The following is a 14,619-nucleotide window of genomic DNA, read 5'->3' as shown; positions in this document are numbered from 1 at the left end:
GCTACCTAGCTGCAGAAATAGCTGTCATCCTTAATCCCCTGCTCGTGATTAATTTAAGCTGCAATTGAGGTACGTAGGGTGTATTTGAACTACGAGACGTACGAGCCCGATAACATACTACTGAGACGGCCGGCACTGTTGGTGGTACACTGGTACTAGTACAGACTACAGAGTACGCACTGCATGGTAGCTAGGGGTAGGTGTAGGTCTCCCTACTGCTCCCTCGTGTTCGTGTACCTGCAGCCCGCCGATCCCTTGCCAGTTGCCACGGCCAGAACTAGAGATAGTGTGTCGCTGGCGCCCCATGGCGACTGTGTAGCTAGTGTGTACCCGCAGGCCTTCATTTACCATGGCCATAACTATTGCCTAGATCTCGACGACAGAGAATCGCATGGAGAAGGAGAACACTGCCTCCCCAGCTCCCCTCCTTTTTAAGAAAGAGATCAATTCAATCGGCAGTCGGTACGCCGCCTTTGCTTTGTTGCTTGAGGCGGCACAGAGAGAGAGAGAGAGAGAGAGAGAGAGAGCGGCGATGAGGCGGCCGCGCATCGGCAGGGTGCTGCTGGACTGCTTCTCCTTGTCCCTGTGCACGAGCACCTGCGTCTGCGTCCGCACGCTGGAGGACGACGACGACGAGGAGGCCGTCCAGAGGGCGGCGCTGGTGACGGCGAGCGACCACCACCACCACCGGCAGCTGCGGCTCAAGGACCTCGTTGATGGGGCAGGGACGCTCGGCTTCCATCTGCAACCCAAGGTATGGCCACTGTTCTGCATGTGTGGTTGCTCCGCCGTTCCTTCTCCCTGTGCTTCCGATCGATGCACTGCACCATTCTCTCTGTCTGTATGTCTGTCTGTCTGATGTGTTCTCTCTTTCCGACCGATCGGTGGTCTTGCTGTATGATCCTGATGATCGATGCAGACGGTGGAGCTGAGGGTGTCCATGCACTGCAACGGCTGCGCCAGGAAGGTCCACAAGCACATCTCCAAGATGGAAGGTACACTCATCTATCTATCGCAATTATTTCACTGGATCGGTCTTCCACTGCAATGCAAGAGTGTTTGCATTGATTCGTATGCCAGTCAAACTGATCTCAAGTTCTGAACTACTCTAGGCCAGATTCATGCCAAACTTAGTAGGATACATTTTGTCAGATAAGCCACGGCCCTTTTGGGTCGGTCAAAGACCTGCCCTTTTCTCACTTGTGTTTCCCTGATTCACTCAATCGTCAGCTACTCTGTATTGGACTAATGAATTATGAATATATCGTTCCCACATTTTGAAAGAGACCAGACCCTTGCCCTGCATGCCAAGGCAAGCTACCTACAGTGTAGTTCTCAGTAGGATCAGGGCGTATCTTCTCCAACTGCTGAATAGGAGTAAAGGTGTAATACAGTCTAGGCGTCTTATCTAAAATTTGATCAAATTTATTAAAAAGAGTGTCAATATTTATGACACAAAATATGTAGATTATGAAATAGTACATTTCAATAAATCTAATGACATTTATTTAATATCATAAATATATTTACTCGGTTATTATAGAATCGCATTGTTTACACGAAGGAAGGAGTATTTAAGCTTGATCCAGTCGTCCACCATCATCTATCATTATGCTCATCCTAGCTGGCTACCGTGTACTCCTTCCATCCTAAAAAATTGTGATTCTAGGTCTTAAACAAGTCAAACTTTGTTAACTTTGACTAAGTATACAAAAAATAATATCAACATTTATATCTTTAAATATATTCACTGTTAAAATATATTTCATAACTAATCTAATGATATCTATTTGTATCATAAATTGTTTATAATTTTTTTTATAGATTTGATCAAATTTGAAATTATTTGACTTGAGAATTATAATTTTTTAACGAGAGAGAGTACTACTACTATCAAATCTTTAGAAAAAGCTGTCCAGATCTTCGGTAGCACAGGACGTCATCTATATTCTATTTATCTCGATGGAATTGATGGTGGAAGTACGAAGAGAGGCATTTACTTGGGGCCCGTTTAGTTCCCCTCCGAAACACCAAAATTTTCAAGATTCTCCGTTACATCGAATTTTTAGACGCATGCATGAAGCATTAAATATAAATAAAAAATAAAACTAATTACACAGTTTAGACGAAATCCACGAGACGAATCTTTTAAGCCTAATTAGGCTATGATTGGACACTAATTGCCAAATAACAACAAAAATACTACAATGTCGTTTTGCCAAATTTTTCAGCAACTAAACTGGGCCTTGGCTGGAGAGCTTTGCACTGAATGCAGCTGCAATTCGTGTGGTGCCACTATGTACGTACTACTCCTGCATCAACGCATGTATCAGTGGCAGTACGTGTAGTGTATAGCAGTACTCTATCAGTAATATGACTGCTGCATGCTAGGGCCATGCGTGGTTCCTTCATGCAACGTCACAGGATCACCGGTTGTTGATCTCGTCAGCGATCAAATCACATCGGGTGCCTCCTGCTCCCATCCACGTACATTGCCCTTGCCCCTTGGGCCAGGCCCACCCAAGCAGGGTTCAAAATTTCGGCGAAATTTCGGCCGAATTTCACGAAATTCGGTAATTTCGGTGGTGGCCGAAAGAAAACTCCGAAATTTTTTAATACACTAATACATGTGCATACATGTGCTATATAACTCTAATCTTATATTTTTCTATTGTTTATATTGCATATTCTTCTATTTAATAGATATGTAGTCATAAATCATACTAATATTTGTTTAGATCCAAATTTTTTTAGAAAAAACATACTTCATGTGCTAATCTCTAAAAAAATTTCGGCGAAATTTCGGCCGAATTTCGCGAAATTCGGTAATTTCGGTGGTGGCCGAAATTTTGGCGATACCGAGATTAAAAACCTTGCACCCAAGCATCGACGGCAACCGTCATCTCGTTGCCGCTCGGCGCTCGCTGATGGATCTGTCCTTGGCACTGTACCCATGTCGCTTGCGGTTGCGGATGCCTTACATCACATCCATTGGGCATTTGGCCATGGCCATTTCCCATTTCCCCATTTGCCAACAGGCAACAGATATTCAGTTACAAAAAAAAAAAACAGGCAACAGATATTCAGAACGCATGACGCCACACACTGCTAGTTGTTACTGAATCCATTCTAAATTATAGTTCGTTTGACTTTTTTTATCCTAAGTTTGATCACTCGTCTTATTCAAAAAATTGTGCTAAATATCAGTTTTTTTTGTTGTAGTTTGCTTTATTAACAAAAAGTTCTTCAAGAATGACTTAAATTTAACTATGTTTGCACAATTTTTTTTAATAAGACGAGTGATCAAACTTAGAGTAAAAAAAGTCAAATAAATTATAATTTGGAACGGAGGAAGTACTGTACTACTGCTAGGCCTTATCCAGAAGGAAGATTGGGTCGATCCATAGAAAATAGCCATCAGTGAATCTGGTGAAAAAAATGCCTTACCGGCGAGGTACAGTTTTGATGCAGTGAGTTTGTACTCGTTCCATTATGACCATTCCTGGAAAATAACCATTAGTGAATCGGGTGAAAAAATGCTTTATCGGTGAGGTGCAGTTTTAGTGTAGCAAGTTTGTACTCGTTCCCTTGTGAATGTTGGAGGCCAGGATAATTTTATATTCAGAGGTGGAGGGTGCCGATCGGCGCGGGTGACCATGGAGAGCGATGCACGAGATCAGGACCAGAATGACAGTGGCAAAGCTTGTGGCCAAGGTTAACGCGCCTAATCCCAATTGTCGTAGGTGCGGTGCAGGGCTCAGATTTCGTAAGACAGTGGTTTTTTTACAACAACAACATATATTATATAATTAAAGCAGCCAGTTTATCAAGAGATCCTCCATGGAAGACCAAATTACAACAAAGTCCTGCAACTGGATAAGAATGCAACAGCGTCAGTGGCATTGAGGAAGGCGAATCCGCCAGTGAGGGGCCGCAGGGGCGTCGAAGACGCTTGCACCCGGATGGACAGACCGCGCATAGCGTCGATTAAGGGTGGGTCTGTAGAGCCGTCGAAGGAGATTCATGCCGGCGACCGAAGGATGTTGTTGAAGTCGTCGCCCGGAGATAGAAAAGGCTCAAGCCAGGATCCCAGGTGGAGGTGGAGCTGTCAAACCAACGCCAGAGGAGGAGCTGCCTGGCTGAAGCAGGGAGCGGTAGGACTGGTGGCTGCAAGAAAGAGGTGGAGGCGTGCAGCGAAGGTTGCGGAGCAGAGAAGAACGGATTTCGGTGATGGTGAGTGGAGGTGGAAGCGGAGATAGAGGAGGGGAGATCCGCATAGCAGGAGAACGGATTTATTTTATTTATACTGACCATGGCGGAGACGTCGTCGACGGCGAGGAAGATGCCGAGGAAGGCCGCAACAGCAACAGCAATGGCGACGGCGACGGCCAGGCTGACACCCATCTTGGGGACCTCTACTGCTCTATAGCTATTAGCTACTAAGTACTAGGAAGGGGGACCCACTCCCTGTCGCTGCGGCGACCTCGCCGGAGACGGGAGGGAGGGGGCTGACAGGATCTGGATCTGGGTCGTGGGCGCTGGCAGCGGCCGGTTGGTGGGTGCTTGGACCGCTGGTGTTGTAAGACAGTGGTTGGAGAAGCCAAGGAAGAGAATGGGACGATAGTGGTGGCGTGAAGGTGATGGAGACCTTGAGAGAGAGAGAGAGAGAGAGGAAGCTAGAGAAATGGTGGGTCCATAACTCCTATTTCACCCGAAGAATATGGGCTTGAGGTCTGAGTGTGGATTTGAGAGCTTCCTTTATTAGAGGGCTCGAGGATTCTATGCTACACCTTATTGTCTTTTTCCCCTTGTATAAACTCAAAAATAAAATAGAGGCTAAGAGGGACGGAGCTTCATTGGGGCCAAAGCGGGTGATAGCCCCCTCGTATAAACAATTTCTTAAATAAGTACTTATAATTCCATCATCCAATTAGCAAGAAAATACCATTATGGTCCTTTATTTTTGTTGACCATATTAGACTTGGCCGATTGCTAAAAGAAACATCAGATTCAGCCCCTATGTAATTGTTGGGGCACGCTAAATTAAAGATGCTCTTATGACAGTCATTTTATAGTTTATCCGATAACGTTGGTGTCTGCAGGCGTGACATGGTTCGAGGTGGATCTAGAGAGCAAGAAGGTGGTGGTGAAGGGGGACGTGACGCCGTTGGAGGTGCTGCAGAGCGTCTCCAAGGTCAAGTTCGCGCAGCTGTGGATGGCCCCGGCCCCGGCCTAGCTGACCGCCGGCGCTGCCACACGCCCAGGCTGTCCTCCATCCATCGTTCTCTGAAGAAGGGCCGGCATTCATAGCCACATCGCGCCCAGATTCGGCAAGTTCGTACGCGCCATGCATGGCGCCAAGACTTGGCTTTTATCGCGCGCGCTTGCAGAGGCTGCACCGCTGCAGCGTTTCGTCAAGGCTGTGTGCGCTACTCTACTGTGCGTCTGTGGCAGTAGTAGTTAGGTGTTTTACTGTTGTTGCTGGTATAGTAGGAGTACTTGATACTGGTATTAGTGTCACAGGCCGGGACTTTGATATCTCCAGGGCTGTACAAAATCGCAGTGCACTAAATTTAAACAGTGAAAGGCGTGTACTTTCCCTCTCTTATATCTCTATATCTGAAAAAAATAAATAGAGCGGTGATGCTTTTACTTTAGGCACTGCTAGCGCCCGGAGCCACGCACGTCCGGATAGACGGGGCGTTCGGACGTCTGCACCGGCAGTCCGCTTCCACACCATTTCACGCGTCCCACGTGGGCCCACACGTCGGAGGTACCTGCCCGATAGTTGCCTCAAGCCGCTGCTGACCATTGGGCGCTGCAGGGGCGTTGTCTGCCCACCGTCACTAAGGGCAGTCCCAATGGTGCATTGATGATGGTTTCTATCCTCATTAAATGACTTGCCACGTAGGCAAAACGTTGATGTGGCAACGTAATTAATGAAGAAAGAGAGCAAAAATCATAGAAATGGTTTCTTCATGAAGAAACCAGGTCTACTCTTAACCCAATGCACTAAGAAACCATGAAATCACCATTGGGGAGAAACCACCAGTTTTTAGGGAGCTCGTGTCGCACTCCCATTGGAGGAAAAGATAGAGTTGGGAGAGAGAAAGAGAAAATAGTTATTACTCATAGAAATCATGGGTTGGAAAACAGTACTTTTTTGGTGCGGTATCCTATGTTATAGAAACTACTAGTTTCTTTCATTGGGACTGCCCTAACCACTGTGGAGTCGAGAAACACCATCGAAAATCTGATCCACACCAACTAGATGGGAGATCCAATAGACTCGCCCGATCTACTTTTATAACATACAGATGCAACACTTGCAACATACAAAAAAAAAGACAGATGAAACACTTGAAACATACTTCTGAAATACTTGAAACACTTAAAAATCCTTGCAAACATATGCAACATTTAGATAAAATACTTGCAATATATGTGTGGACATATGCAACATCCAGACAAAAACACTTGCAACATACGTTCCAAAAACACAGATGAAACATTGGTAACCGATCTTTGCAACATAAGTGTGCAACCATTGCAACATCCCGATCTACTTTTACAACATCCATCTGAAATACTTGCAACATACCTCTGAAACATCTGAAATGCTTGAAACATACGCTTGCGATATGCGCTTTCAGTAAAACCTTGCATGCATCGGGCGGAGCACTGCACAGCGGGATATGGCTGTGTGGTCGCGGCAGAGAAGGCGGATGGCAGCGGGCGGGTGGCTGCGCTGCGCCCGACGATAGGGCACGTGCGGTGCCCCAGACGAGCGGTGCCCGCGGTGTAGGTGACAGTAGCAATCAGGTGGGTGCGGCCTAGCACAGCGAGATGGCATCGGCTGTGCGATCGTGGGGGAGCACACCGCGACGGTGGAGATGAAGGCCGGCGAAAGGCGCGGTGGAGAGGGAGGCATACGGAAGGCACGACGGAGCACAGTCACAGCCTCACGTGGTGAAGCACGTGATGGGCGAGCAGACTGGGGAGATATTTTCGTGGGAGATGAGGTGCGTATAGAGTACACAGGACTATTGGTCGGTAGTGGTAGCGTGCATGCCCGTCAAGGAGCGTCCGACGCGGAGGGACGTCTTGACTCAGGCATTACTGTTTTACTTTCGCTAATGCTAGGAAGCGGATGTCTAGGTAGCCGGACGCTCTGTTGGTGGGTCGTTGGACGCCAGCCTAAGACCCCCGCGCCTGCGTTTCTATAGGATCTCTATTACGCCTAGAGGGGGGATGAATATGCATGTAAAAATTTAACTTAAACCAAAGTCAAATTCACCCACGGCATTGTCGCTCTGTAAGCGCGACACTACCACACATGCGGAGAGATTAGTTCACAGTTCAAAATCTACCCAACGAAATTTGGATTGGGTATTTTTCTTAGCTTCCTGCAGGGTAATAGATTGCAGATCGACAGCTGAAAGTGGTGGGAACACCACACACAAGTAGATCGGCCTCAATCCTAGAAATGACCTCAACAATCACAAAAAACACAAGTGTAGCAACACAAGCACAAGATGACATAAGGATTTATCCCGTGGTTCAGCTCGTCACCAAGACTTGTCTATGTCCACGTTGTTGAGGTTGCCACAAAGGCTTTGGGTATCTTTCAACACTTTTCTCGTTCTCAAGTCAAGAGAATAAACTCTTGAGATGAGAGGTAATTTTACTTGCTGCAACAGGCAGTTACAACCCTCTCGGGGCTGCCACATAAGTTGGCAAGCTCCACGGGCGACGCTCTAGCCGGCTAGGAGCCAAGCTCCAAGAGTAACAAACACAACCGCCGGCTAAGACGTGAACCAAGTGCTCTTTAGAGTTTAGGAATCAATGAAGCTACTCTCTATTCGAGTTTTGGATCATTTTCCCTCCAGGATTGATGGAGAAATCAATAGATTTACCTGGGGCTTGGGGTCAACAATGGAGTGAGAGAGAGAGCTCTTGCTCTGTTTTGGAGTGCTGAAGTGAGGAAGAAGAGAGCAAGTTGGTTCGTTCATCGGTACCCGTTGGAGAGGAAGGGGAAAGATATATATATACCTCCCCAGCCCCCAACGATCACTTTAATTGTAGATAGTCGTTGGGGAGAAAAGGGAAATGTATATATACCTCCAGCCCTCAACGGACACTGCACCCAAGAGGTCGGGTGAGATGAGGCCACGACCAAAGGGTCGGGCGAGCTAGAGCCCATGACCTTGGGGGCGGGCGAGCTAGAGCCCGCGACCAAAGGGTCGGGCGAACCGGAGCTCACGACCTTAGGGTCGGGCGAGATGAAGCCCGCGACCAAAGGGTCGGGCGAGTCAGAGCTCGCACCCAAGGGGTCGGGCGAGTCGCAGTTCACACCCAAGGGGTTGGGCGAGTCGGAGCTCGCGCCCAAAGGATCGGACGAGTCAGAGCTCGCGCCCAAGGGGTCGGGCGAGTCGCAGTTCGCACCCAAGGGGTCGGGCGAGTCGTAGTTCACACCCCGCAAGACCGATTTTTTTATATTTTAGCCCTTTTTTGAAAGTTTCTCACAAATAGACCCCTGACGGAAAGAATTCAGAAAATGGACCCTTAGCCCTGTGCCATTGGTGCTGACGCCGAGCTAACACGTCTCGGCGCCAGCGTCTCTAGCGCTGAGCTCCTGGGCACGGTAGATGACATGGCAGTGAGCTCGGTGTCAGTCACTTGGCGCCGAGCTCGGCACGATAGGTGGCTGGCGCCGAGCTCACTACCATTTAACCCCGACCAACCTTCCTGCCCGAGTGTTCTTCCTCTTCTTTCTCCTTCTTCTCGGGTTTTTTCTCTCCCCACTTCACCCTACCTCATGAATCGGCATATTGGACCTTGGAAAGTTTGATTTGATCCGTAGATCTTCGAGAGCAAGGTATCCTCGCTCTCCTCCTAGTTTTTTTCGCATCGATTTGGTATGTATTAGTCGAATTTTTGAACGTAATAACCGTCATCACTTAGGGTTTCATTGTATCCATCAATATATGTATTATACAATCGTAGGATGATGCCAAGGCATGGAAAAGCTAGCAAACCTAGGCGCATGTAGTTATGTTATGGGTTCATTGTTATGCATCAAATGGGAAACCCTAGGTTTATGGTTTAATGTTAACTGCTTTGGGTTCTTAGAATGAAATTTGTTGTATTGTAGTTATGGTTCTCATTGATATTTATTTGTGATGTTGCTTCTACACATGCAGTCATTTTAATGTAAGAAATTGTTTCCACTATCATTTTTCTTTATTTGTGTAAGTATGCTACTAATATTTTGTTGGAATCTCATTGTGTAGGACCATGAGAGGTGTTTTTTTCAGACAAGTTTGATCCTAGGTACCTCCTTTTCGACGATTGGTTTAGAGGAAGACATCCACGTGAGCACTTCAAGCGGTGGGTTCCACCCTTCCTAACCCTCCGCCAATGACAGATAACCTAGGTTGAATCGATTGGAACCAACGAAAAAAAAAAATGGAACGCGAATCACACGCAATCCGCGGACAAAATAGCGAGCACATGAAATATTGGGAACCCAAAACAATTACATGCACATCACTGGAATTAATTAGCATACCATGAAAGCTCCCTGTAGCATGAAAGTGATAATTCAGGATTTACAAAAGCAAATCACGTTGCTGCAAAAATCCACCGAACAAGGAGCAGCTGCTTGCTCACGGTCACTTGCTTGAATCTGCACTCTTGTCGGCAATGAATCAGAACAGAGGGAAGACAGAGCATGGAGAGGGACCAACGAACGAATACAGAGAGAGGAAATCGATTCACTTGCAAATCGATACAGTAGCAGTGCTCTCCCAAGAATCCGACTCACGTAGCAACGGATACAGGGAGGCAACGAACACATAGAGGATTGCATGGCACCTGCTGGGGAACAACCATGAGCCTGGGCGAGCGCACGGCGCTACGCTCGACTCGGTGTTCGATAGGCGGCCACGGAGGGCCAGCGCCTCACGCGCTTGCTGCACCCACGCGAGGGCACTAGGGGCCAAGCCGGCCTGGGCACTAGGCGCTGGACAAGTGGGGCACTGGCATCCCCTGCACTTCTCCTCCAAGCGATGAACACAAGCCGACCACAAGAACAGAGAAAAAGAACGAACGGACGGAGAGCAGGGAATGGGACCTGGGCGACGCACGAACGGATGGAGGAGGTCGCGACTTCACCGGTCGTTCGGGCACCTGGACCAAGAGCGAGCAGCGGTCAGATGAGCGCACATGGCGCAAAGCGCTCGGTGCTGGTAGCGCTGCTGCCTGGCGAGTGAGTGGCGTTGAGCTCATCATGTTATCTATCGTATCTAGAAGCTCGGTGTTAGCATAAATGGCACCGAGCTAAGGGTCTATTTTTTGAATTCTTTCTGTTAGGGGTCTATTTGTGAGAAACTTTTAAAAAAGGGCTAAAATGTCAAAAAATTCAGCCCCGCAAGACAACAAAGGATAATAGTGAAGTGTAGACTGTCTTGACTTTGAATCTGAGGATGCTTGTGGTTGTTTGAGCACTTAGTAACACGGATTAACTGAAGCATTGTGGCCCCTTTATAGTACGTCTTTTTCTATGCTCAAATTCAATATATGAACGAATTTAAACATTTTTTGAGTTTGAAACCATTTATATTTGTAGTTGGGGACTCCTCCGTTCCATGTGGCATCTTTGAATACAAATTCTCAGCTTGTCATCTCGATAAATCTTAATAGTTCTCTATTTTCATTGTCATTATCATCAAAATCCACAATTAAAGGCTTGATTGGACTTTCAATCTCCCCTTTTTGGTGTTTGATGACAACCCATTTAGATCTTTCAAAAGATATTAAATAAATACTAAGACTTTCAAGCCATGGGTCTAGAGCCTCCCTCTAAGTATGTGAATAGAGAATTGAATTCTTAAATTGGCATAAGAAGCCAAGATTCATATTTTAGTGAAAGTGATGGGGCTCCCCCTACATCCATGCTCTTGTAGGGTGCTGCATACTGTGTCAATAATATATACGTGATGCATATGACAGATCATGCACACATATGCTTGCTGCTGTAGCTGAGTACGGCACTGCCGCACAAGATAGAGTCAAGCACTACATGGCTAGCTCAGATAAGAAAAATATATGCAACCTAGCACATTAGGATGACTTCTAATCCACACAAACGATACATGTCCATATCCGATACACAAAGAGTTAAATAGTAGCATTATTTCATAATTTAGAGTTTTGAGCGACTCTCAAACTTAGCGAAACACTCATCGAATAGGACATGAAGCGCAACTGCTGACCATGACATCAAAAAGTTGTTGACCCCTCTAATTTTCCCTCTTATTTTCTCCCCTTTTGGCATAAAGCACCAAAAAGAGAAGAAAAGAAGAAAGATCAACACATATTCATCATCTCCCTGGATCTTCGTCCAATCAATATCATCACCTCCTGCAACAGTCCTGACATCATCATTACCATCATCATCATCAGAGTCAATACATATGGTGGTGTAGCGAGTGGAATGAGTGGAACACCTCGGCTCCTATCTCTGATGGTATCCCTCCAGGGTCTCATCCCAATCTACTGCTCATCCCTGCTCCTCCTCCTTCGTATCATCATCTGAATCTGTGTCGAAGAGGCTTGGAAGGTCATACTGTGGAGAAGGTGGAATAGGAGGAAGTGGTGGAAGGTCCTATCCATGCTGCTGACGCTGCTCAAGATGTGTCTCATATGCTCTGTTAGCTGCATAGGTGCACTTGCTGAAAATTACCTTCAACCACTTGCCAAACTTCTTCATCTTGCCTTCTCTGTGAGACCTAGAGCGGGAAGACTCAGGGATATCTACATGAGCATAAGAGGTCCCCACTCCCTGAGTAGCTGCAGATGGCTGGGTCTTCTCAATTTTGTAGACGATATGTATCCCATCATTTGAAAAATAAAATCCAGTGACCCTCTCAATCATGAACATGAGGTAAGGGGCATAGGGCAGACCCCTCCTCCCATCCCGCACTACAAATCTCAACTCAGTCCACATGAATCTAGGGACATTGAACCTGTCCTCACCTGGAGCAAATCTGGCCAACACATTTCTCATAAAAACCATTAATATCTGAGGCTGCTCTATCCTTTGGGTTGATGGTGTTCCGGTGAGGTTGTTGAGGATGTAATAGAAGCTATGTAGAGCACTCCTCTTGCCATCTGCAATCCTTCTATGTCTCCACATGTAACTAATGTCACGGATCTCAGCTCGAGGCTCATCATGAATGTAAGTGTAACCTCTGTGCTCCTCCCTAAAGCCAAGAATCCGGCTGAAAGTGACAAAGTCGACTCGGTAGTGCCAACCATCAGCCATCCAGTGAATCTCATCAGAGGTCTGGTCATAGAAGTATGTGACATAAAACTATGCAAGGACCTCCTCATTCCAGTTATACTGGAAACCCATAATGTCTGAAAGCTAGAACCTATCACAAATTTTGATTACCTTGTCAAACTTAGGCTGCTCCTCTTGCATCTCATCCCAATCAATATACTGCATCTTGATGATCTTGGTTTTCTTGGATGCAAGAATGGCAGTGGCGTAAAAGTTGGAATAAAACTCATTCCAGAATCTATAATCAATGCCCAAATCCTTACGCACTGCATAGGAATTGATCCTTCTTGCCTCTTCCACCAGCTTCCAACTCTTGGAATAGTTGACAACAACATGGTGGCAGGAGTCATCTGGAGGTCTCATGATGATCTCACCCTCAAAATCTCTCATGTATCCACAATCAAACTCAGAGAGATGTTGTGGGGTGTCAGGAATGGCATCAGTGGTACGACCTATCATCTTAAGCCTCTCCTCATCTTCAATGTATTGCTCATGCCTCCCCCAGTCACTAAGTCCCCTTAGAGCTATACTACTGCCTATTGCTGTTGACCTCCCTCGACCACGGCGAGGTGGATCCTTGTCTCTTTGCTCAGTCATATTCCTTTTCCCTTTTCGGTCATTATCTCTATGCTCCATCTTCTCAAACGAGGAATAGAGAGGAAAGGGAAGAAACTGCTTAGGCCAGGGGCAGTAGTAGCCATTAGCGATGTTGAGGGAGTGCTGGCAGCTACTGCGGCACTGCCATAAATTAGCAACGCGTGGCCAAGCAACGACAACGGCGCGGGCACGAGAGGAGAGAGAGGGGCGCAGGCGTCGGCGTTAGTGGAAAGAGAGAGGGGAAAGAGTTACTGCAGACCAAAGGATAAGATGAAGAATAAATGACCCCTCAGTAAAACCATTTAGGTCGAATCTCAATTGAGATTCAAAGTGCAACACTGTCGCATGCCTAACCCGGTACTGCCGCACGGCAGGTGTGGCACTGCCGCACTCCCCAAAATAGTTGAAGTTAGCTATAATCTATATGACTCTCTCTATATAAGATATGGACACATATCACCTATATACCATGACCAGAAACAAATAATCAATACAAACCATGATCATGATACATAAGTTGCCTTTTAGAGATCATTTCCATGCACAATATGAAAATTTTCAACTCTTTTGCCTAGATACTAGTTTATCAAACAGAGGCATGCTAAAATTCAAACCACGTTACGAGAATCAAGTATATTTAGCTCACTGTACAAAGCACAAAACCTTGACTCATCAAGAGGCTTAGTGAAGATATCAGCTAGTTGTTTTTCGGTGCTAACATGGCGAATTTCGATATCTCCTTTAGTTTCGTGGTCTCTTAAGAAATGATATCGGATGTCTATGTGCTTGGTTCTAGAGTGGCTTACGGGATTGTTGGCAAGCTTAATGGCACTCTCATTGTCACATAATAATAGGATTTTTGTGAAGTGACATCCAAAATCTTGAAGGGTTTGCCTCATCCAAAGTAGTTGAGCACAACAAGCACCGACTGTAACATACTCAGCCTTGGTGGTGGAAAGGGCTACATAATTTTGCTTTTTAAAACTTCAAGACACTAGAGACCGTCCAAGGAATTGACATGTCCCCGAAGTGATTTTTCGATCTACTTTGCAACCGGCGTAATCGGAATCCAAATACCCAAGTAGATCAAACCTAGAGCCCTTAGGATACCACAAGCTAAAGTTAGGAGTGTGTACTAAATATCTTAAGATTCTCTTAACGGACATCAAGTGACACTCTTTTGGGTTAGCTTGAAATCTAGCACACATGCACATACTAAGCATAATATCGGGCCTAGATACGCACAAATAATGTAGAGAACCGATCATGGAATGATATACCTTGGTATCCACGGCTTTCCCTTCAATGTTGAGATCAAGATGTCCATTGGTTGGCATGGGAGTTTTGATAGGCTTGGCATTCACCATGTCAAACTTCTTGAGCATATCATGGGTGTACTTCGTTTGGCTAATGAAAGTTCCATCCTCCACTTGCTTGATTTGAAATCAAAGGAAGAACTTCAATTCACCCATCATGGACATCTCAAATCTCTTGGTCATGATCCTACTGAATTCCTCACAAAAAGAATGATTAGTACTACCAAATATTATGTCATCGACATATATTTGGCACACAAATATATCTTTACCAACGTTGTGAGTGAAAAGGTGTCGACATGGAATTTTGTCCTGTGCCGAGGACACACGAGCAAGCCAGAAGGGTCTGCTCGATGGAGC

General features: G+C 46.2%; 1 protein-coding gene across 1 annotated transcript; it reads left to right on the top strand.

The window, feature by feature from the left end:
• Nucleotides 1-264: 264 nt before the first annotated feature.
• LOC136514334 (uncharacterized) lies at nt 265-5,592 on the top strand. Its single transcript, XM_066508316.1, has 3 exons — nt 265-754; nt 920-995; nt 5,103-5,592. Exons 1-3 carry the CDS (start codon nt 392-394, stop codon nt 5,234-5,236), a joined length of 573 nt encoding a protein of 190 aa, XP_066364413.1. The 5' UTR covers nt 265-391; the 3' UTR covers nt 5,237-5,592.
• The last annotated feature ends 9,027 nt before the right edge of the window (nt 5,593-14,619 follow it).

Source organism: Miscanthus floridulus, chromosome 16 (assembly GCF_019320115.1).
Source record: "Miscanthus floridulus cultivar M001 chromosome 16, ASM1932011v1, whole genome shotgun sequence".
Lineage (NCBI taxonomy): Eukaryota > Viridiplantae > Streptophyta > Magnoliopsida > Poales > Poaceae > Miscanthus > Miscanthus floridulus.
The sequence above is the reverse complement of the archived record's forward strand: the minus strand, read 5'-3'. Positions and strand labels throughout refer to the sequence as shown.

Coding starts and splice junctions, on each gene's coding strand:
- LOC136514334 (XM_066508316.1), top strand. CDS start 392: ATGGAGAAGGAGAACACTGCCTCCCCAGCTCCCCTCCTTTTTAAGAAA. Junction 755..919: donor GCTTCCATCTGCAACCCAAG/GTATGGCCACTG, acceptor TGATCGATGCAG/ACGGTGGAGCTGAGGGTGTC. Junction 996..5,102: donor GCACATCTCCAAGATGGAAG/GTACACTCATCT, acceptor TGGTGTCTGCAG/GCGTGACATGGTTCGAGGTG.